The sequence below is a fragment of the Penicillium alfredii genome, assembly GCF_028826965.1.
Source record: "Penicillium alfredii strain IBT 34128 chromosome Unknown utg000009l_segment0_segment0, whole genome shotgun sequence".
NCBI classification, from domain to species: Eukaryota; Fungi; Ascomycota; class Eurotiomycetes; order Eurotiales; family Aspergillaceae; genus Penicillium; species Penicillium alfredii.
In genome coordinates, this window is record NW_026622706.1 from 4165760 (window position 1) to 4188483 (window position 22724).

General features: G+C 51.9%; 11 protein-coding genes across 11 annotated transcripts; 7 read left to right on the forward strand and 4 right to left on the reverse strand.

Annotated features, from left to right (window-relative positions):
- Positions 1 to 63: 63 nt before the first annotated feature.
- NUU61_007513 (dienelactone hydrolase family protein) lies at positions 64 to 972 on the reverse strand (the record flags this gene model as incomplete). The annotated part of the gene is made up of 3 exons (XM_056658038.1): positions 64 to 671; positions 743 to 790; positions 849 to 972. 3 exons carry the CDS (start codon positions 970 to 972, stop codon positions 64 to 66), a joined length of 780 nt encoding a protein of 259 aa, XP_056510838.1.
- Positions 973 to 4026: 3054 nt separating this feature from the next.
- On the forward strand, positions 4027 to 4451 carry NUU61_007514 (Zinc finger C2H2; the record flags this gene model as incomplete). The annotated part of the gene is given in 2 exon segments (XM_056658039.1): positions 4027 to 4312; positions 4327 to 4451. The coding sequence occupies 2 exon segments, from the start codon at positions 4027 to 4029 to the stop codon at positions 4449 to 4451; spliced, it is 411 nt and encodes a 136-aa protein (XP_056510839.1).
- A 75-nt stretch (positions 4452 to 4526) lies between these two features.
- NUU61_007515 (C2H2-type zinc finger protein) lies at positions 4527 to 5267 on the forward strand (the record flags this gene model as incomplete). The annotated part of the gene is made up of 2 exons (XM_056658040.1): positions 4527 to 5105; positions 5160 to 5267. The coding sequence occupies 2 exons, from the start codon at positions 4527 to 4529 to the stop codon at positions 5265 to 5267; spliced, it is 687 nt and encodes a 228-aa protein (XP_056510840.1).
- Positions 5268 to 5877: 610 nt separating this feature from the next.
- On the forward strand, positions 5878 to 7225 carry NUU61_007516 (uncharacterized protein; the record flags this gene model as incomplete). The annotated part of the gene is made up of 4 exons (XM_056658041.1): positions 5878 to 6420; positions 6482 to 6646; positions 6698 to 6702; positions 6787 to 7225. Coding segments are annotated over 4 exons (1152 nt in total), but the record flags the coding sequence as incomplete, so codon positions are not given.
- Positions 7226 to 7475: 250 nt separating this feature from the next.
- NUU61_007517 (uncharacterized protein) lies at positions 7476 to 9301 on the reverse strand (the record flags this gene model as incomplete). The annotated part of the gene is made up of 2 exons (XM_056658042.1): positions 7476 to 9208; positions 9268 to 9301. 2 exons carry the CDS (start codon positions 9299 to 9301, stop codon positions 7476 to 7478), a joined length of 1767 nt encoding a protein of 588 aa, XP_056510842.1.
- Positions 9302 to 11384: 2083 nt separating this feature from the next.
- NUU61_007518 (uncharacterized protein) lies at positions 11385 to 12801 on the forward strand (the record flags this gene model as incomplete). Its single annotated transcript, XM_056658043.1, has 6 exons — positions 11385 to 11522; positions 11571 to 11797; positions 11854 to 11993; positions 12054 to 12148; positions 12205 to 12318; positions 12376 to 12801. 6 exons carry the CDS (start codon positions 11385 to 11387, stop codon positions 12799 to 12801), a joined length of 1140 nt encoding a protein of 379 aa, XP_056510843.1.
- A 450-nt stretch (positions 12802 to 13251) lies between these two features.
- NUU61_007519 (uncharacterized protein) lies at positions 13252 to 13578 on the forward strand (the record flags this gene model as incomplete). Its single annotated transcript, XM_056658044.1, has 1 exon — positions 13252 to 13578. One exon carries the CDS (start codon positions 13252 to 13254, stop codon positions 13576 to 13578), a length of 327 nt encoding a protein of 108 aa, XP_056510844.1.
- Positions 13579 to 13647: 69 nt separating this feature from the next.
- Positions 13648 to 14419, forward strand: NUU61_007520 (uncharacterized protein; the record flags this gene model as incomplete). The annotated part of the gene is made up of 2 exons (XM_056658045.1): positions 13648 to 13710; positions 13976 to 14419. The coding sequence occupies 2 exons, from the start codon at positions 13648 to 13650 to the stop codon at positions 14417 to 14419; spliced, it is 507 nt and encodes a 168-aa protein (XP_056510845.1).
- A 759-nt stretch (positions 14420 to 15178) lies between these two features.
- NUU61_007521 (fungal specific transcription factor domain-containing protein) lies at positions 15179 to 17669 on the forward strand (the record flags this gene model as incomplete). Its single annotated transcript, XM_056658046.1, has 4 exons — positions 15179 to 15210; positions 15264 to 15969; positions 16040 to 16618; positions 16683 to 17669. The coding sequence occupies 4 exons, from the start codon at positions 15179 to 15181 to the stop codon at positions 17667 to 17669; spliced, it is 2304 nt and encodes a 767-aa protein (XP_056510846.1).
- A 333-nt stretch (positions 17670 to 18002) lies between these two features.
- On the reverse strand, positions 18003 to 19409 carry NUU61_007522 (MFS transporter; the record flags this gene model as incomplete). Its single annotated transcript, XM_056658047.1, has 3 exons — positions 18003 to 18639; positions 18707 to 18977; positions 19040 to 19409. The coding sequence occupies 3 exons, from the start codon at positions 19407 to 19409 to the stop codon at positions 18003 to 18005; spliced, it is 1278 nt and encodes a 425-aa protein (XP_056510847.1).
- A 724-nt stretch (positions 19410 to 20133) lies between these two features.
- NUU61_007523 (putative MFS transporter) lies at positions 20134 to 21920 on the reverse strand (the record flags this gene model as incomplete). The annotated part of the gene is made up of 6 exons (XM_056658048.1): positions 20134 to 20293; positions 20348 to 20815; positions 20867 to 21281; positions 21330 to 21615; positions 21668 to 21693; positions 21752 to 21920. 6 exons carry the CDS (start codon positions 21918 to 21920, stop codon positions 20134 to 20136), a joined length of 1524 nt encoding a protein of 507 aa, XP_056510848.1.
- Between the last annotated feature and the right edge of the window lie 804 nt (positions 21921 to 22724).

The following is a 22724-nucleotide window of genomic DNA, read 5'->3' on the forward strand; positions in this document are numbered from 1 at the left end:
CGCATATCAAACTCGATTGTGAAGATGACTCTACGGAAATCTCCCTGGGCTTGCATTTTATAATTACGCGTGCTGGTGGAAGAACTCCAGAACGGTCTTGTATCCGCGCTCGTACTCCTTGCGCACCTCCGCGTCCTCCAGATCCGACCGAGCAGCCATCCAGCCGTGGATCTGAGTGGAAAAGGTCTCAACGTGGTTGGGGACCTGCAGGTTCGTTTTGAACGCCTCGACATCCTGGGCCGGCTCGTCCTTAGAGGCAAGAGTCGCCAGCGGCACGTTCACGTTTTTGGCATCGTTGGGGTCGACCATAGCCGGGTGGCACTGTGCGGCGGCCTTGAAAAGCTTGTTCTCCGCGCCCACCGATAGCGTGGCGATCTTGCCGCCCCAGCAGAAGCCCAAGATCGACCAGGACTGGAAGCTGCCGCCGGACGCCAGCTTGTTGGCCTCGGCCACGATATTGGGGATCTTCGAGAGGGTGTTGGGGGGAGCAGCCTTGGACTGGAAGAAGTTGCCCAGTTTTTGCTTGTGCTCGTCCGTGGTGGGCGGGTACCACGAGATGTCGGCGGGGCTGCCCTCGAAGAAGTCGGGCATGAACACTCGGTATTTTTGGTCATTGGAAGTCGACAGGATGTCGGCACCCTGGATCGTCTGGTCAAAAAAGCCGAAGATGTCTGGAGTTCATGGTACGGTCTTGGTAAATGGTCTCGCGTCGTTTCGTGCGGGGGACTGGGTGCAGACTTACCGTAAATAACCAGGATCGCTTTCGAGGCCGACTCTGGACCTGTAACATCTGTAATCAGTTAGTTTATGTCGTGAAGTAAATGCTGCAGGTATGGCGGCACACATACAGGTCTTCAGGCCATTAATGGTCTTGTACTCTCCCTTGGCTTGGTAGCCCTTGGAGACCACGGGCGGGATCCTGAGTTCCCCATGAATGTTAGCAGAGATGATTGGGCCGACCGTCGGAGGCATGAGGGGTTGACGAACGAGCAACAGGCTTTGCTAACTCCAGACATGATGGAAGAGTAATGGATCGGACGAGCGGTGCAATGGTATGGTTTGGAAGCGGGGAAGGGTCTTCGTAGAGAAGTCAGAAATGGTCTGTATTGCATCAAGGAGACACCAAAAGGTAGAGAGGGATTGACGTACAAAATTTAACTTGAAAGGGGGGGGTTCGATGGTGAGAAGAAGGAGGTTGGGGAGAGCAAGAGACGAAGCGAGTCTGCCCCGCTAGTCGACGTCATCGGAGCGACAGTCGGCAATTTGCAGAGCGCAACTGCAACGCTGTGCGCGCGGGGATTTTCTTTGTCTTCGAACTAGGCAAGAGAAAAAAAAAACCAAGCTTGTATTATATTATAGAGTTCTGAATATCACAAAATATCCATGGAGATCGAGTCATCGATGGATGTCCCGATCAGGTAAATCCTCAGTTGTATATCTATATCAGGCCTGCGATATATCTGGGCGCAAACAAACATCGCCACAACCGAGGTATAGCGACACGATTCCCCCGGTATTCAGCTCGTTGTCACACAGGCCTTGTGCGACACACTTTATCTAACATCCTCATCCAAAGGTCGTTTCATGGGTTGATACAACCACCAATGTGATCGGGTTTAGCAGCAAATACGCTACCCAGGAAAACTTCCTGGGTATTGCGATTAGCGAAGATACATCCAAAACATATTGTATCACATTCCCATAAGATGCATGGATGGAAGAGTATTTGAAAATATAATTTCGAAATCTCTCGTCAGAAAGACCAAACATTCGGTCAATGTGAAACCAACTGTCTCATCCCTGAGACGGCTGCCTAGGCTAAGGAAATAGGCGATGGACAAGACAAATTGATTGAAAGATCAAAACAAGAACCGAAACAGAAAGAAAGAAAAATAAGATAAGTAATTAAGTAAGAAGGCAATTCACTTCTACTTGCAAATCTCCAGGGCGTGAAGAGAGCATACAAGACTTTCAGCCAGGGCTGAAATGGCCCGTGATGAAGTGCAGACATGAGCCTTCCCGAAGCCACAACCGAAGCCGACGATCGCGTGGTTCAGAAGTGGACCGCGCGCTGTCACATTTGAGAGGAGCCGCCTTGCATCGCAGAAAAAAAAAGCCCTCAGCAAATCGGCAGCGAACCATGATGGGGGGGGGGAGAGTTGGGGGCGCGATCCAGAAGCACTGTTCGAATGTCGATCGAGCAGGGAATTGGCGTGGGTAATTCGGCTGAGGCTGCCTATGATCGACACTGGCGTGGCGATCGTCGACGCTACGCGTGAAAAAAAGAAACGAAAAGCCCAAGAAATCCAGGTACGATATGGGATCTATCTCAAGAATCCAAGAATGTACATTCTTTGGCAGTACAGCCGTACAGGAGTGTACAGTATCGATTGTAAGCCGGGCTGCATTTCCCCCTCTAATGGGGGGGTAAAGACATGCGGTCTCGATGAGAATCCCATGCAGATAAATATGAATATGATCTGTTGCAATTCATCAGCTCTGTCAAAAAAGAAAAGAAAAGACGGCAGATCGGCTCTGCTATTGTCTCTTGATTTTACAAATGTCGGACAAGGATCGGCAGGGCCTCTGTTTGCCTTCCCTTTCTTTCTTTCTTCTTTTTCTCACCTAAAGCACCTGTCAACGACAAGCGAGGCCGTGGTCTGATTGGCCGATAAGCTGGAGACTCCAGGCTTTGTTCTTTTCTTTTCGAGGTCATGGCGCCACCCGGGCAGTGTGAGTGGTGGAATCGGGGCGAGACATCGCTTAGGGTTAGGGGGCACCATGGATGAGTTTGGGGGGACCCAATCCCCCGGGGAGTCTTGTGCAGGCTAGGATGACTAGGGTTAGTGTGAGTGGGATTAGTGTATTATTAGTGTTAGTCTGAGGACATGAGGATAGGATTGCGCAGATGACTCGGAGCGAATGACCTCGTCCGTGCGCGATGGGCCATTGGGCACGAGTCGGGTTCTCCTAATTCACTAAACCAACTAAACCGACTAAATCCACTAGTCCTGCTCGACTGTGCTGGAGAGTGCCTTGGCTCCCGGCTAATCCTACCATGCGAGAATTTCCCAGACGCAAGGAGTTTCTAAGACAGTGAGACCAAAGAAAGAAAAACAAAACAAAACAAAACAAAATATATATATGATATTATATTAAATATCATATATATATATTATATCTATAAAAAAGAAAATCACTAATACATTAATACATCTGGGTCCCCGATCGAGTGATACGATCTCCAGCGTTCGGAACAGACCCCGACTGTCAACCACGTTGTGATTAGCTTAACAGAGAGCCGAATTTGCGAAAACCTCGGGGCCCACTGTTTTTCTTTTTTTTCTTTTCTATTTTGTGGCCAGACCCAAGTCGACTGGGTTTCTTTATTTTCTTTATTATTGATATTATTGATATTAATTTAGTTCCATATATATTCTCGCGCTCTTATATCCTTTGCCTTTCCCCCCCAAGCGCCCCAACGCCACTTCTCATTTCCCTTCCCCACTCACCTCTCTCTCTCTCTCTCTCTTCCCTTCTTGCTCTCTCTCACCCTCTCTTATCACCTTCACCTTCACCTTCTTGGGATTCTATATTTCTCTTCAGAGGAAAATAACATCATGCAATTCTCCCGTTTTCGTCGACCGTGACTTTTCCCACTGGGTCTTAATCTCTTTGCCTCACATTTCTTCTCTGCCTCCCCTACAACTGATTTGATTTTCTGTTTCTGTTTCTTTGTCTTGTTTGATTACTTCTCGATATCCACAGTCACCGTCTTGATAAATTTCTCACCTGATTGCCCTCCCGATCGCAATCACTCCCGCGAGCGATCAATACTCGCCCCTCCTGGATCCTCCGAGCCCTTTGGGGCCCCTGTCTGGTGTTCAAGATTGGTCATTGGGTGGAGACGCTCTGGGATCTACGACCAACTTATCTTCGTCGCTCCACGACTCCCCTGATCTTTTTACCGTGGGGGCCCCACGAGAATCGGCCAACCTGGCTGCACTCGCTGTTCCGGCTCCCGGAATGGGCACGGCATTGGATGCTTTGGCATCTCAGCCGCTCAACACCCGTCGCCCTGCAGCTCCGACCTTGCCGAGCTTTGAGCTGCCCCCGCCGCCATTTACCTTGCCCGGCACCGCGCCCAAATACTCGCCGGCGAACCATCCCCCAGTGTCGCATCCCCCGGTCAACGTGAGCGTGGGGAACCTGCTCACGCCACCCGCCACCAACCAGCCCGGGGAGAGCGCCACCGCGTCTACCGGCGTGTCGGCCGATTTGCCCCCGGCGTATTGGTCTGGGACCTACGGGGGTGCCTCGACCCAGACCTGGGCATCCGGGGTCCATCCGGCCTATCCTGCGCGGAGTTCCTTCTCTCCCTCATCGGGCCTACCAAGTCGTGCCTCGGTGACGGCGCCGCCTGCGACGGACGGTCTGCCGCAACCCTTTGAGGCCCCTTTTTCTTCCTTCCCCGCAGGCTTGCCCGCTCCCTCGAATCTTCCCCCTCCGCTTCTCAGCCCGTCACCATGGCCTTGTACCCTGCGGGACCCGCCACCTCCCCCGCACCACTTCCGTCCAATGACCCTTATGCTCCCAAAGCGCAGCCGATGTATGGAGCGTCCTCACCCTTGGCCAGCCCATATCACGCCAGCTTTCCCTCGATCTATGGTCATGCACCCGCTGGCCCGGCGGGGCTGGGGATCCATCCGGGGCGAATGCCGGCTCACAGCCCGTCCGCGGGACAGCCGCCCCTGGCATTCTCCCGTCAGCCGTATCCATCGTACACCCTGCCTGCGATGAACGGTGCCGTGATGACCAATGTACACAGCCCCAACAGTCCCATGTCGGTCATGGGGGGGATTCAGCCAGGAATCCTGCCGGGTTTCCATAGTGGACATGTCGCCAGTACCCATCATTTGTATGGGGCTCATCCGCCCCATGGCCACCCAACCCCGGTGGCTGATCGTCCGTTTAAGTGCGATCAGTGCCCCCAGAGCTTCAACCGGAACCATGACTTGAAACGCCATAAGCGCATCCATTTGGCTGTGAAGCCATTCCCCTGCACCCACTGTGACAAGAGCTTCTCACGCAAGGATGCCCTCAAGGTATGTACAATCTATCCTGTGGCCTTGTGCAATCCGACTAACCCTGTTTTCCAGCGACATATTCTGGTCAAAGGCTGCGGGAAGGACGACCTCATGGGACATGCAATCAAGGGCGAAAGCCACAGTGAGGACGGCAGCCCGATTCAAAACGCACGTGTTTAAACGAGAGCAGGAAATGTCTCTGGGAGACCCGTGGCATTTTCATTTTGTTTCTCCTTTTCTTCTCTTTCTCTCTCTCTTCTCCCTTCCATCCCTCTAGAGGCCTGCGTGGGCTCTGAGTTTGGACGGAGACTGTATCTACAGAAGCTTTGGGCGACGGTGTTGGATGGGTTTCTTTTTCAATCTTTCTTTTTCTTCGGCGAAGGGTGTGACTTGGGCATATTGGGATGACTTGGTTTTCTTGGGGATGTTTGATTTCACTGTGCTACTCAGCCTCATGTGTGACGAGTGTATCTATGTTTCTGTGATTTAAGCGAAACACCCAAGACGGAATGTCTCACGGTGTGATCTATATATCTATATCTATATATATATAGCATGGATATGGAGAACTAGGATTTTCTATTATGAATCTATTCAATCAATTCAGACATCTATTCAGACACGCAAGAGGACAGCCGAGAAAAACAGCCCGGAAGGGTCTGTGAAATAGCAGTTGGTTGGGGACCCAAAATCCCTGGAAACCCCAAATCCTGCGTTTCTTTCTCTTCCCACGCTATATACACCGTGGCTCGATATTCTCTTGTGGCTTACGTTGATCTTCGCTGCAGAAGCCACAGCCATTCTCCACCGGGCCGATATTCCCACGTCCAGACTTGACCCACGCAGCTGGACCTACGGCATTCCGAGCGACGCCCAAAATCGAACCAGCATCGCTCGATTCAATCTCCAAGTATCAAATACTCTCAGCACCGAGGACCGGCTGAGCCTGGATGCACCCCAGGTGGATGTCATCAATGGATCGGTCTTTGACTGGTGGTACTTTGATGCGGTCTCGGATACCAACTCTCGCGAGTCGCTCGTCGTCACATTCTTCACCTCCTCTGCTGTCGCGTTTCCATTTCTGGATGCGACGGAGTCCTCGATTTTCATCGCCTATTTGTGGGCGTCGTTTACCAATGGCTCAACTTTTGCGGCCTTTGTCCCTGCGACCGTCGCCACTGTCTCTGGTAGACATGGTGCCCGCACCCCGAGTTCCGGGCAGTGGGCCTCGACCGGGTTCAGTTGGACAGCCCCCAAGGAGGACCTGTCCCAGTATGAGGTACGCATTGCGTCGGGGAAGATGCAGGTTGAGGGACGGTTTACATCGACAGCGGTAAGAGACAAAATGTATCGTCACCATCGAATGGTTTGTTGACGCTGTATTTGGATAACAGCATGTTCCACCCCAGCTGCCCTGTGGCATTCATCCAGGAAGAAACTCGCTGGAGGTTGCTCCCCATATTGGATGGGTGAACCTGATACCTGATGCCATGGGCGTCGTGATCATGACGATCCGGGGTTCATCGCTGCAGTTCCGGGGCCCGGCCTATCACGACAAAGTAAGTTGATCCTTGCCAAAACTTTCGGCATCCGATTCTCATCGCCGGTAGAACTGGTCGGACTGACCATTTATGGAATCCGTTCGGAGCTGGTACTGGGGCCACGGGCGCCTGGGGCCCTACTCTATCGTGTGGTTCAGCTACCTTGTCCTGGATGATCCCACTTCCACCACCTACATCAGTAGTTACGTGGCCAAGGATGGAAAAGTGCTCGTCTCCTCCTGCAAGCCTTCGCTTTTGACAGTCCGTCCAGTGGGTAAACCTTGGACTACGGGCGAGCGGTACCCGCCTCGCGTTGTAGATATGCCCGACAAGTTCCGGCTAGAGTTTGACCTGGGACAGGCCAATGAATGGCTGAGGATCAATGTTTCAATGGAGACACTTGTGGCAGGTGACAATGAGTATTACATGCGCTGGACAGGAGCTCTGACAGGAGAGATAGTCCGGCTGGAGAGTGAATCGTCTCAAGAGGCTGGTGCCGTCACGAGAGTCAGAGATCATGTGGGAGCAGGGTCTGCGACAAAGAATTTCTCTCTGGCCGGGGTCGCAGTTCTCGAGCCGTTTGCGATGGTGCCGTAAAGGGCATTGGGCCTACTGGCACTTCTCGTGCTGAGAGTCTCTGAGAATAAACATGTTCATATACAAATATTAACACTCTCATGTACAGGTACTTCTCAACCACCAGATCGAACGAGAACCAGGAGTTGTTTCTGGTCGCTTAGGAAACCAAAGAAATTACAGTAACGGGGTATTTCGTGAGGCGCGCGAAGTGAAGTAAACGGGTGTCATCAATCGCGTGATGAAACCATATCAAGGTTGAAGAGGCCTCTTACATGTGAGCCGGCTGCTTCGTTTTCCACTCGTCAACCAACCCCCGGTAATCCTCAACACCGTACGGGTGGAAGCACTGCGCCAAGAGGCCCTTCTTTCGCTCTGGCGACAGCCCCAGATCGCGTAGCATCAAGTCAATGTAGGGGATGGCGTCAAAGACAAAGTCCGGGTTACGCCGCCCAAACCCTGCCGGGTAGCGGTACCGCCCAAACTCGGAGTGTAGCGCGGTCTCCCAGGCGAGATCAAGTTGGCCGTTGTCGTCCATCTTGGCGTCCGAGGCTGTTCGCACAGCGGAAGGGCAATTCTCGACGGCGGTCGGGGTAAGCTGACCTCCGAGATAGGCTGCAATCCAGAGTGCTTGGGTTTGGGCAACCAGGGTGGTGTTGATGGTCATGGTGATGCCCATGAACGCCAGGGAGCGTTCGCGCAACAGGGACAGCGGCACCATGAACCGCGCCAGCCGGAATGGATGCGGTACGGCTGCCTCCGACTGGTTATTCAGTGGGCGAAACTGTGGGTTGGGGCGTGGTTGATCGCGCAGCCGAGGGAACCGACGGAGAATTTCCTCGTCGGCGGCTTTGACCAGCTTGTCATCCAGCGGGTCTGTGCTCCACGGGAGTCCCAGATCACGGTCAATGCCCTCCGGCAGGAACTGCAAGTTGGGAGTGGATCGCCAGCCTGTCGCGCAGATCAGCGCCGAGGTTGGGAGGGTTTCCCCCGTCGACAGGTGGACTGCGTGGCCCGAAAGACGGTCGATGTCTGCGACGTGGACTTTGACGGTGCCGTTCTTGATCAGATCAAAGAAATCGGTGGGATAGTTGAGGATGCTGAGCGACGAGGCGATCCAAAAGGGACTCACCCATGGCTTCAGCTTTTTCATCTCCGGGTGCTTGTCGTAGCCGTTCAGCTGAATGACATCGTCGGCCAGCACCGACCAGAACGAATCCACGATCTTGCGGCCCAGCCAGGTCCCATGCAGGAAGCTGCGCACTCGCGTGAACCCGTCGGCGTTGCCCCAAATGCATGGGCTGAACCAGGTCAAGAATCGAGTGGTGACCAGCTTCTCCAGCCATTTCTTCAACGGCGTCACATATGGCGGTGCCATCCAGCATGGTCCATGGCCCGACTCACGGATGACCCAGTCTACTTGCATCCCTGTTGTCGCACACGCGTACACTGCATCCCACGCCGACTTGGTCCCGCCAAATATCGTCGCACGCTGACCCGGCTCGAGAACTTCTGCCTCATGTTGCAGCAGGTCACGGCAGTGAAAAAGTGGCGTACCGAAATTCTCCTGGCCCTCGAAGGTGGGCAGGTATGGCTGGGAGGTGATTCCGGTGGCGACGATCATTTGCTTCGCCTCGATGTTGAACCTTTCATTATCGTGCAATACACTCAGTTGCCAGGTGCCATTGAGATTGTGTCGGGCGCTCTCGACGCGGTGGTTGAGTCGAATGCACCCGGCGAAGCCAAAGTGTCGAGTGTATGCCTCCATGTAGCGCTGGATGACTTCGCCGGGCATGTGTTGCCCTGGGTGGACTCCGAAAGTCGCCTCGTCCACGGGGAAGTCGCTGAACTCGTAGGTGCCCAGCATGTTGTTGGATTTGAGGCCCTTGTACAGCCGATCTTTGGCCCACACGCCCCCGACGGAGCTGCCAGCTTCCAGGAGCAGCACGCGTGTAGCTGGATTGACTTCATGGTAGGTCTTGACGGCGGCCAGCCCACTCCAGCCTGTTGAGAGTCATGGGTGGTTAGCCTCGTTGAAGTTATCAATATGCCTTCTCACCTACCTGCGCCAACCACCACCAGATCAACGCTCTCCATGGCGAATGACCGCTTGAGTGGTTATCTGGGACGGGAGAGAACCGAGCGCGACAGGGCTTAGGCGAAAAAAAAAAGAACAGAAAAAGAAAAAGAAAAGAAGAGAAGGTCTGTCCACGCGAGGCTAAACAAAGAAGTGAGGCGAAAAGAAAGAGCGTTGGGAGCTTTTAACCACAACCCCCATGGACGGTGGACTTGCACCGATTAGGGCTTGGTCTGGTGCATCCCAAACAAAGAGACCTTGTACGACGTCGGATCTCCACGACTGCACCAGGATCCCTGGCCCTTGGCATGCAACTGGACCAAAGTGGCTGGCACTAAGTTGTCTCCCATGCAGGCTTTTTTTCTTTTTTCCTTTTTTTGTTCGGAGAGAATATCGACCGGCATAGAAAAGGCATGCTAGCTGCGTGCTAACTTCACTCTGTTTGACATGGCGGCCCCATGCTAAAAAAGCGTCACAGCGTGTCTGGGCCCGAGTCGAAGACCCAGCGATCGTCAACCTTTGTGATCCTTTTCGGCTGTTAGGGACCATCTTGACGGCGCTAGGGATGAGTTAGCGTGGGAGAGATCCACTTGCCTTGCCTCGACCTGGGAGAAACCAGCATCAAACTTGTTCGAGAGATTTCTTTCTCTCTTTTTCCTTTCTTGGCTCTGTCCGCGAGGAGCGCAAAATCCATTCATGCCGAGTCGCAAAATCAAGCATCATGCAGCCCTCCAGATTCTAGTCACCACCACAATTGCGACTAACGAGCGCCTTCCTGCTCGCTCCCCCGCGCCTGTGGAGGGCTGCATTCTCCCACACAGAATACAAAAGATCCCGCGCTCGGGAGGAATAGCCGCGGCTTAGGTTTTCAACGGCGCGCGGGTCAAAAGGCAAAACCGGATGCCATCCCCGTTTGTTCCATTCTGACCCGCCCCGGACCTACTTGGGGATTCGCCTGTCAAGAACGGAGTGGAGAGTTTTTTCTTTTCTTTGGTTGCCCCTGGCTCTGAAACGTGGTTATTTCCCGGGAGTTGCTGTGTTCAAACCGCGTGAACAATAGGCTTGAGTTAGGGTTGTCCACACCGGCTCATATGGATCGACATGGGAGATAACACCTGGCTCGAAATAGAAATGTAATTTAATAAGAATAGAATCACGAGGGAAGAAAAAGAAGAAAGAAGGCTCCATATGGCCCTGACCAAGACCGACAATCGCGGGTCAGTCGGGAATTCTCTCGCATGTAGATTGATCAACAATGAAACCACGAAGAGAATCCCGTCTTTTCCAGTGGCTACACCGGCTATAGACAGGTCGAGGGCTTCCTGTGACTGGCTCTGCCCCCTTCTTGTCTGGCAATGAACAGGGGACACGGAGAAGAAACAGCCCGGAACTGGGCATTTGACCCAATCGACGGGCTTACCTCGCGTGTACCCGAGCGCAACAGGGAATGTGTGAGGTCGGACGGACTTTTTACCTTCTACCCGGACCTGTCAGACCCATCGCTGTATCACTTCAACGTCGATCGCATGCTCTAAGAGGCAACTCTCTTGTCGACTCAGGGGAGTAAAGTGGACCCTGGACTACCGCTCTTCTCCCAAGATCCTTTGCACTGGGAGGGGAACCACCAGCATTGTTGGTCTCGCCCTCAACGTTCTCTCTCCCCCGGGGAGGACCGAGTGTTGACTTGTCTGGATTGTCTGGATGTATCCCTCGGTCGGTGTCCACCCAACCGATACAGCCAGGGGGGTTTGGCCCGTCATGGTCCTTTTCTTCACGTGTGAGCATCTCCATTCTGGATGAGTCTTATTTAGTGGGAAGCACCATGGACCTCAGTGGCTTGGGGATCCATGATGGATTTTCTTTTTCTTTGTTGATAAATCGACCGGGGGTGCGGACTCGCCTCTCTCTGTTCGGCCTGGTTCAATTGACAAGGAATAAAGCCGAGGAGACAAAGTCACTGCCATTCATCACTTCTTCCTTCCCCCCGGGGCGTGATTGGGTTTTTTTTCTTTATCTGAGTTAACACCCGGACTCTAAAGCTTGTTCTTTTTCCTTTTTATGTTCACATCAAAGAAAAACAAAAAGCTTGGATACTTCAGAACCATGGGTGACTTCGTGACGGAGGCGTTCACCCTGCTGGCGGTGGCCATTGTCATCATTGGGTTGCGAACGACTGCGCGATGGATTATGGTGGGACCGAAGAATTTCCAGCCGGACGATTTTCTGATGCTACTGGCGTGTGTAAGTAGGCCATGAGCCGGGTGAGTTTCTTTTTGCTGACGGGCTCAGGTGGTATACGGGCTGGAAACCGGTGCCGCATACATGGTGGGCACTTGGTTCAAAGGTCTCGCCAACAACTCGATGACTGATGAACAGCGATTGATGCTTTCTCCCAGTTCTGGGGAGTATCACTTGCGTGTCGGCGGTTCCAAGGTCCAAGTGACGGGGTGGTCTTTGTATACATTGCTCTTGTGGCTGCTGAAGACCTGCATGGCCATTTTCTATTCTCGATTGACGTGAGAAGCTTCTTTGACCCTGACTAGCTTTACGCAAGACTGACACAGTACTATAGGGCAGGGTTGGCCAACATGCGAGTTCGAATCCACATCGCCTATGGTTTAATCGCCACGACTTACATTGCGACGGTCTGTTCCATCCTCTTTGGTTGCCATCCGATGCACAAGAATTGGCAGATCTACCCGGATCCAGGAAGTGTGTATTGAATTCCCTATATCAATCTATGAGCTTATATATCTGACCAGTAACATCTAGACTATTGTCAGCCCGCGGTGTCCAAGATTGATATCTACGTGACCGTGGTGCTCAATGTGGCGACCGATCTGTACCTCATCAGCATTCCAGCTCCAGTAAGTTTGACGTTTATGTTCACCTATGGAGCATTGCTAATGAGGTGGGGTACTAGATGTTATTCAAGGCTCGACTGCGCTGGCGGGAGAAGCTCGAGCTGCTCATCCTTTTCAGTGGTGGTTTGTTTGTCATGATGGCCGGTGTCCTGCGCTGTGTCTTGATCTTGACGGTGAGCCTCGGACGTCGGTAGTTGATTGGAAAGATTATGAATCTAACCTATCTTTAGGCGGGTGCCAATGGGGCCCAACAAGCCGGCAGCTGGGCCTGCCGTGAGACCTTTGTGGCCGTCGTCATTGGCAATGCCCCGATGATTTACCCATTGTTCCGGCGCGCGGCTCGCCGGGCCGGTTTATATCTCACCACGAAGGCCGGCTCCCAGAGCTATCCGGCATACCCGCTATCGGATAATGATACCAGCAATCACGGGTATCCGAAACGCAAGAAGTTCCGCCATCCCCTATCGATCCCAGCGGATACCCAATGGAACACCACAAGTGACGAACAAATGATTCTCCCTACTTCCCGGCAGCAGCCCCCAACTTGCACTGCAGGCGACGGAGACTGGGAGACTACCAGCCACGGCAGCCATGGCGGAGGTATCAAGGTGGTTCATGAAACCATTGTTCATAGTGCGGAAAAGGAGGCTCGATGATAGTAGTGGGGAACCCAAGCCAAAGGCAATGGGGTATAATATCCAGATCCAATGTTTTTCTTATGTCTTGAGTGCCCAAGGGGCCTGGTGCATTTGGTTGTGTAGTGTTATACCCTATCTCGACTCGGCTCATGTGTTCATTCCCTTTCTTTCAGGAGGGTTCGTTTCTTGTTTCCGGGATTGATCTCAGTATAGCGAAGGTATCTGGCTTGATGCTAAATGAATATTTTACGCGGTGTGTTGCTGAGTCTTTCTTTCTTTCTTTCTTACGTGCCTATATCGGATTTGAGACAAAAACCATCACTGATGAGAAGTAAAGACCAGAGACATTGTCCAGGGACTTGAAATTGACAACTTCACACTCGTTGAGAAAATACTGCAAAGGTGAGGGAGTGGTCTTGTTGATCTGCTCTCCACCGGGGAACATAACGGCGTGATCCATTTTTGCGAATGCTGGGCCAGGGCAATGATCGTCGGACTCATAGCAGAACATCTGCAGTACTAGGCCACTCAGCCCGGAGCGACAAAACCATCCAAGTCGCTGCCCCCCCCACAGCTCGATGCACCGGCACGCGGTTGGATATGGGGCTCGGAAGAGTATCATGGCCGCCTGCAGTCAACCTTTACAACTATCAGACCTGTCGCAAGCATGGCGCCCAGTTCATCCTCCTCCCGCACGACATCTGGGGAACAGATCATGTCAACTCTTCCACGGCGTGGCCCGGTGACAATGGAGACTGGTCTGACTATGAGTTTCTTGCACACCCTGATGGCTGACCTTAAATCCCACAATACTCTCGAAGGCCTTGTCTGAGATATCTGGAATGAGCCGGATGGAAAGACCTAATGGGCGCGCAGTCAACAGCGTGGATTGATCTGTATATCCATCTACACGCACAAGCTACTCCGGTAAGTTCCTTGCTCGTCATCGCATATGAAACAGAGAATAATTTACGACATACAGTGAAAACTCTGACTTCGATGGCGTTCAGATTTCGAGTCCATCCCTGGCTAATCGTCCTATGCCATCCACACCTGGTGGACCAACTGCCTAGGGCAAATCGCGGACAACAATACCATTCCTGAGCAATACGCCTACCACCTAGAGGGGGCCACCGCAAACTGAGATAATGATCTCCAAAACACCAACAAGACGCTTGCAGCACTTCTTAAGGCCCACGACCTACCCGCGCGCCAGATCAACATCAATGAATACGCCAACCCCGAGGAGCAAATCCCGTCTGGGGCAGCCTGGTGGATTTCACGTCTCGAACGCTATGATGCGCTTTGGCTGCGCGGGAACCGGCTCCGTGGATGGTCACTGCATGACCTTCTGGCCAACCTGCTGACCAAGAAAGCGAATCCTCACAACTACAATGCGACCGACTATGTCTCGGCGCCGGAGTTTCAGGTGTACAATTACTACAACCTCAACATGACCGGCAGTCGCGTCGAAACCTCTGGTGCTGGTGATCGCCTGTTTGATATCTATGCCACAGTTGACTCCAACAAGGTCCGCATGCTTGCAGGAGCTCACCTCTGTACGGGGCACTGGACGATCAGGGTGAACCATATGAATGCGCTCGGGTTCCCATCCGAAGGCTCAGTGAGCATCTAAACCTGGGCATTTCCTGGAATGTCTGTCTGGCAGGAGATTGATGCCCCGAGTGACCGAGGCGTGGCCTCGCCTAGATATCCGGACAATGCCTTGACTTTTCCTATTGATCAGAGCAACAACAGCATCGCGTGGGTGTTTGAACTTAGTCCTTAGTTCTTGACCTCGAGTGTACGGTGTGGCCAAATGAGATATTCCGTTGTGCATCAGGGCAGTAATGGAGATTGCAGAGTGAGACCTATTCATCGTTGCTTTGCAGCAGTAGAATCCCCAAACTCTTTGAAATTCCGATGATTCCGAGAGACCCACACCCCCTGCGCTTCAGAATTCCGTTCTCCTCCCACGAGGTTCACTGCGTGTCGCACTCGATATGAGAAATGCCGCGTCGAACCAAAGAATTCCTGGGTTGGGGGCCCCTGGCACTCACTCGTCAATCCAAGGCGAGGTTGGGAGTAATGAGAGTCAAGACCAAGATGGTTTCATCCAACGTCGGGCCAAACGAACCAGGCGAGGAAAATATACCTCCAAAGCTTGGTTGGTATCCCCTCCCAGTTCTCGCTTCTAAATATGCTGATTGAGGCCCTTCTTTTGATATTAGCGGCCAATGCAAGCGCCGGAAGATCAAGGTAGGAGACACTCCAAAGCACCAAGGCCAAAAAAAGGTCACAACTGACAAGGCCCTGTCTGTGGTAGTGCGATGGCAACGCTCCCTGTCGACCATGTGTAGGTGGAAACCGCAGTTGTGAGAGACAAGGCACGGACATGCGAGGGAAATGGCGGGCGATTGAGCGGAGGTGAGTGTGGAGAAGGTTGGAGTCGAGATGGTGAGAGTTGACGCCAGTGCCAGGCCTGCGACACAAGATCTCAGTTCTCGCCTGTGTCGCATCGAACATGAGCTGAGCCTCCTGCGGGCCCCAGAGATCCAGGGCTCTGAAAATGCTCCTCGCGATCATAACCAGAGCAATCCTCCACTCCAAGTCCCGACCTTCTCAGGAGAGACCTCTCTTTCTCACAACCTCACCGTAGTGGAAGGTCGGCTGGAGCAGATGGGAATGGGATATACAGGAGGAGGCTCCACTTCTCCGAATCACCACACGGGGTCTCGATTGACTCCGTCTCCAAATTTACGCGACCACCCGATGGAGCGCCGAGCGGGCAGCGTAATCCATAACTCCCTCGAAGCTCATGGTATCACACCAGATCGAGAACTGTGGGACAGACTTATATGCAATTTCCGCGATGAGGTGCATATCCTTGTTCCATTTTTGCATCTTCCCAGTCTACAGGAGGCTTATGCCGACGTGTGGGAACGCCTATCTCACTGTCGACACAACATCCAACCGGATGGCCTTCATTGTGTCCGAGTGGCCCACATCCTGCTGTGTCTTGCAAATGGTAGATGCGTGGAGTCATCACGATCAGATCGCGAAGATCGGCAATACTCTGCTGGTTGGAGATTTTACAGTGCCGCACGGGAGATCTTTGGAGACCTCCTTGACGGCTTCCACCAGTGCTCGAATCAGATACTCTCGATGCAGACGGTGGTTTTGATGGTAAGTACGGGAACAAAATCAGGACTCGACCAGGTCAGCCTAGCTAATCCAAGTGACCTGTGGATTCTAGGTCATTTATCTGTTCCGACTCGATGCACATGAATCTGCGGAAAAGCTCCTCGCTCTTACCATCTCGCATATACACCACCTGGGTCTCCAGAGACGTAGGGCGGTAGATAGCATGGCTCTCTTTGAGAGTGAAATGTCCCGACGTCTTTGGTGGTGTGTATACCTCTTGGACAGGCGATTGGCCATTGAGACCGGTCGGCCGTTTCTCATTCAGGATGTGAATGTCGATGTTGGCCTACCGCGAAACATGAGCGATGAAGAGCTCAGCAGATACCACAAACATTTGCCCGGGTCTGATGCTGGTGAAGACGCCACCGCATTCGGATCTACAACTGTTCCATATCTTGTTGCTATGGTCAACTATTCGCGAGTCATTGGGAAGGTCTGGGAGGCGTTGTACGGTGCTGCCACGTCCGACTCCACTCCCAGCCCACTCATTCATGAGTATTTGGAACTGTTGATCACGCAATCCCAGAAGGAAATGCAACCAGAGTTTACTTACGATCCTTGGCATGCCCGGACCCGTAAGACTGAAGGGTTGGCTTGGTGGCAGATCAAGCAGCAATTGATCATGCGGATTGTAAGTCCCCACGGCTATTTCGGGGTACCTCATATTGTATCTGCTGTTGCTAATCATTTCCCAGCGATGGTCATCCCTCTATCTTTTGATCCGAAAGCCAATGCTCCAGAGGGTATGGTGCAACCACCAGCCAGCTCCGGAGGTGATTGAGAACCAGGTGATTTGCATGCGTCTGGTCCAAAACATCCTTCGAGATTATAAAGACGTATCAGAAGAGCATCCCAAGTACACATTTCCTTTTTTGCACTATCTCGCCAACGCCTTGATCATTGCACTAGGGCTCATTATCAAGCAACCCTCATTCAAGGATACTTACCGTGATTCAACCTTAGAGGCAGCCAGATCGCTGAAGAGACACTGCCGCAGGACGTGGGTGTCGGGAAATATGGCCCGAGCTATCTGGAAGCTCAATGAAATGGCCAGTTTGGTTTTGGAGCCAAATAATGCACCACGAGAAAATACTGACGACGGCACATCTGGATTTTCGGCACCACGCTCGGTGTATACATCCTGCTCCCGCAGTGGCAATTCCGATTCACATCAGCCTGGAGATACTGAAGAAGAGCAGCAACTGTCAGTAGCCACACCAAGGCCAGTTGCTCATCTAAATGGAGAGGAAACCTCTGATAAAAGCCAATTCAACCCAAGATCATTCGGCACTCGAAAATCCAGTCACCAATCAGATCGACATGAGGGCCTAGTGACCACCGACTTTGATGCTGAAGCGAGAGCTCTGGTCTCCGACACGCCAGGAGGTTGCCACACAAGGAATATATTTCACCATAAAATGTCTTCCTGTGACAACAGTGGAGGTCCATCTCATGTTAGGCAGTTTGGCGGTGATCCTGCTGGTACAGATGGCGCCTATGGCATTCCTTTACGTGAAGCACAGATTGATCCATCACATACACCCACCGTGCGAGATCGTGGAGATCTCGCGCCTGACCCTAATGCCTGGGTGCCAGGTGAAATGATAGGTGAGGGCATGGAGTGGTTGCAGAATTTGTTCGCAAAGGGGTTGGGCACTGATCTTCCACCGGTGTGGGATTAATTGCATATGCCCAATAACTTCTCTTTGATGCAGAATCCTTGGTATCCCCTATAGCACAAGTTCGATCAGTTGGCAATTTCAGAATCATCAGGACTGAGCATTCTGAGTGTACTTGCTTCGGCTTTGGGTATGCAGAAGACCTGGATTTCGAGTGTTACATGGCTAAATTGATCTGAAACAATCAAAAGCAAGATAGATGATTAAATGTCAATATGCTGATCTATGTAAACAACTCCATGCGGTTGACTATTCCACACTGTTGGCCCTGATTCTGATGTGTCGCTAGTCTTCTTCGCAGTCATAAAAAAAAAAAGATCAAGATATCTCAAATACTCAGATTTCGGCCCCTTTTCTGATCATGGGGCTTTGCAGCCGGATTTTGTGTCCGTATTTATAGAAGATGAAGGGGATCGGAATGAGAATCACTTCCATAAGCGCCAACAACGTCCCTACCCAGTTCGCCCCTAGCTTGTGGTACATTCTGGACCCGGCAAGAGGAAGGACCCCGGCGAGACCGTAGCGCACAATGGAATTGCCAGCTAGAGCTGACGCGGCATACACTGTATAGCTCCCGGCCATGTAGTTGGTCGCGTAGATGAAAACCAACCCGTTTCCCAGCCCGAAGGGCAGACCCGCAAGAATGGGAGAGATCCAGTGTACTGATGGCTGAGCAGTCCATGCAAACCAGAATTCACCAATTGGGATAAGCACACTGCCTATACATACGGCGAACACGGCAGCCTCTGGGGGTGGTCGGCCGGTGGCCGGATCGCAAGGGTGAATGGCAATGATACCTCGAATCATTGGCTCCAGAGCGACGGCAATGGCGGTTCCAGTTCCTATACCACAATAGCTAAGCCCTGCAAGTCCTGGGGACCAGCCACGTTGCTCTTGGAAAACGATGGGGTAGGCCACAAAGCATAGAAAGAGCACTGCGTAGACGACTCCGACATATAAGTTCCAGAACACACTAAGTCATTATTCCCATCAGCTTTGCCCATAAAGGAAGGCTCAGTCAAGAGCAACTAAGAACTCACCAAATGGGCTCAGAGACTATCATGCGGACAGGTCGAGTCAAGTTGGTTTTTAATATCCGAAGTCCCGTCTCATCATGGTCGAAGCGGCACCACCATCGCCTGTCACCAGTCTGGGTCTGCTTGATTTTTGTTTTACGTCGAAGAAGAGCTGGTGCATAGGTTTCTTGGACCAGCACCATCAACAGAAATGAGACGCCGGTGCAGATCAAAACAACCCAATTGATCCAGCGCCAGCCCAGATACTGGTAGACAAAGCCGCCAATGATAGGCCCTTTAAATTGACAATTAGCACTAAATTCCCAAGTCTAGAAGATATGTCCATGGCATAAGTACCGAGAACAGGTCCGTTCATAGTTCCCAGACTCCAACAGCTCAAGGCCAGAGCGCGATATTGATCACCCGTCACATCGGTGACACTACCCGGTGCGCTGGCAATCATCGACCCGCCAAAAAAGCCCCCGAAGAGTCTACTGACGAGAATGGCTTCAATGTTTTGTGCCAGTGCCACAGGTAAGACCAGAAAACCAAATAAAAAGACAGAGATGAGATAGACCGGCCGGCGGCCGTAAATTTCCGACAATGAAGAAAGTATCACTGACCCCAACGCGAGGCCGAAGAGGTTGGTTGTCAGACCAAGAAGAACCACGGTGTTGGATGAGACCCTGAATTCCTGGCGCATGCCATCCACGCCCGACGTGTACATGGTTGTATAGATCACTCTACATGGTCCAGCAGTCAGATTTAGTAGGCAAATCGACAGGAGAAAAGCGGCGCAACATAATCAGACTTACACAATGGTAGTGGAGAAAGACATAGACGCGACAATGAAGCAGCGATACCATATAGACCATGTTCGAGGGTTCTGTGAATCGGTGGGCTCCCAGGTGACCTCGAACCGCGGGTCTCGAAAGGCACGAAAATGCAGGGATTCATCTTTTGCAAATTCCATTGAGGGGTCCATTGTAGTTATTTGAAGATAGAAAGATCAGCTTTCATTGTGACCGACTCAACTTCTATAAGAACTGGGATTTTGCGGGGTAAAACGGAATCTTAAGATTCCGAGACGCGAGACGCGGAACTAGCGGCTTGCTTCTGGCGTGGTTGCGTGAGTCTCGACCTAAAAGAAGATGTATATCGAATTATATACTGTGTACGATTGTGGAAGCAGCTGTCGCCTTGTGGGCGGTTGGCGATGCTGTTGAACAATCCATCCACGGCTTGTTGAAGATGTACCAAATGTCGACCGACTGAGGACCACCGAATTCCAACAAGAATCAATTTCTAGCCAAGGAATTATATCTTCTATGGTAGAAAATAAGTTACATCTGTGATGGAATGTGTGAAACATCCATATATGCTAGCCTGGCTGGCTCTTGAGCATGGCCGGTTGCGATGGAGATGAAAAATCGGCAAACACGCCTCCAACGCTATAAGGCATACTGGAAGAATGGGTTTTGCTTATCAGTGAGGTCGTCAAAAGCGATCTTGTCTCTCAGCATTTCATCCAGTTCGATTGTGCTGCGGAGTCGGTTTTCCCTCCAAAGCACCGCATACAAGACCGCGGCAGCGGCAATCGTGATACAATAGCTAAGGCTCGGTTAGATAGGTGAATAGAATAACATGCAGAAGATGAACACAAACCAGATGACTAGGCCCGTCCATAATTCAGGGTAATGTTGTGCTTTCGTGCCGCTGTTGATCAGCTGCGGTCCGATGATGTTTCCCACAGTGTATGCTACAAACACAGTAGCTGCCATGACGGTTTTCTTAGTAGCCCCGGCGACATTGCTGCCCCCCAAAGTAATGATGAGGCTGACCACCGGACCAAAGAAGCCAGTCAGCGCATAGCCCACTACAGGGGTAACCGGGTGATATCCCCAGTGGGACTTCCAGATCATCACACAGCCGGCAATAACCGGGAAGCAGCAGGCAATCAGCATGAGAATTCGTGTGTTTGGGATAAGGCTGGGTATATATCCACATAGTGGAATGAAAATCACACAGATGCCGCCCACAGGGAACTGAAACAAGATGGAGTCCAAGGCATCGTAGCCAAAGGTGGACACAATTAAAGGTCCGAAGCCTGAGATGGCCCCGTTGATGGTGTACCTGAACGAATAAGTATGTGCATTCACAGTCTCATAGGAAAGCTAGGCTTACGCTGCTGCCATCATAATGGCCACCAGATAGATTTTGATGTCCAGCAGAGATTCTTTGATCTGGTCCCATTTGATCTGCTGGCATCGAACACCAGTCTGCCCCTTCCGGAGCCGCTCCACAGCAACGACTCGTTCTTCCAGTGTCAAAAACCAGGCCGACACGGGGGAATTAGGCATGGTACAGCACCAAAGGCCAAATAGGAAAGTCAATGCACCAGCAAGGATGTAGATGTATTGCCACCTGGCGAGACTGCCAGAGGTGATTTGTGCAAACCCGTAGTTGAGTGCGCTGCCAATGATGGTGAACCAACCGGTGCCGGAGAACCACCATGCCTGGCGGAGTGCCTGTTCCTCTTGGGTATAGTAACTACTAACTATGGTCATGAAACCAGTCGGGATGACACTTTCGATGACCCCTACTCGTGGTTAGCAAAGTTTATTCTATAGAAATGGGTGTGACAAACCAAGAAAGAATCGCTGCACAAACAGTCCCTGCCACGATGTCACGCCAGCAGTTGCAGCACAGACTACAGCCCACACAAGAACCACCGGCCCAAGGACATGACGGACGTTGAATCTCTGTAGAATGAAAGTCATTGGATAGAGACCTGCGAGCATGCCGAAGTAAAAGATCGATGTTGCCCAGCTGAGTCGTGAAGTGTCGGATGATGGTGGAGATGTGGAATGGTCGACCACGAGCAACGACAAGTCGGTCGTCATGCCAAAAAGCGACGCACTCCCCAGGATTGCCTAATGAGTATGTCAGTGAGATGCCAATCAAGAACCCATTACTTGGTCGCACCTTGTCATAATAAACCATGCCGTAGCCTTAATAGAGATATAAATTAGCTTGAAGTTGTTCCCAAATGCCGAGTTTCCAACTGACCTATCAGCATTGCAGGCATAAAGTACCAATCAATCTTTCGCAATACTCTTTTTTCCACGGCAGGATCGATTTCTTGGGCCACCTCGCTGACCACCGCCAATGCGACATCTTTTTCGATAGGACCATGCGCGGGGTCATCGGCACCGGTAATGCCGTGAATCTGGATCATCTTTGTCCACCCGCAGTACTCTCTAGTTCTCAACTGGCACAATGATCATCTATGATGCAGGGAGACTTTCAGATCAGGCACGTTTGAGAAAAATTTGTTTGACTTCGCGACTTTCCTGATCGGGACAGCCGGTATCGCAGGGCTTACCGCCTTGCGGTGGCAGAATCTGCGATGATCGGAAGGCTTCACGACATCGAATCCATGAGTGATTACCTTGATATTCGGTGGATGATAAAAATGCTGTACATCTTGCAGTCCGATGGACCTGACTAGCAGGATCACAAAGAGATGTTCCCCAAACAATGCTGCGATTCCGAATCTATGGGAAGGGATTGTGCCGGCGTGTTTCAGCTGCAGGGCTACTTGGCTTAGAAGGGCCAGTAGTTCGGCTTCACCCCCAAAACGGGACCCATACAGGGCAGGGAATAGTCTTAGTGCTAACACGCCTGCCAAGGATATCATCGCCCATGTCGGCGCTAACATACAGCATAGGGGTTCCCCGATATCTCTCAAGTCGCGTACAGCTAGCTCGCAACAACTGACAGCAGATTCGAAGCAGTCCTTTTGAGTGGCAGTCAGATGTGGGCCATCAACACCGGGAAGCGCAGAGGATAGTGTCCAGGGCATTCCATGAAGATACACATAGTGAAAAAAAATATTCGATATTCGTTCTGATGGGGAAACGGGTGAGTCGATACACGGACGAGGCAGCCAAGTATCGCACCAGGGCTGGAGAGTAGTGTCAACCAATTCCCGCACCCAGTGAGACCCGTCCTGTGCAAGGAGTGCTTGGAATCGCAGCTG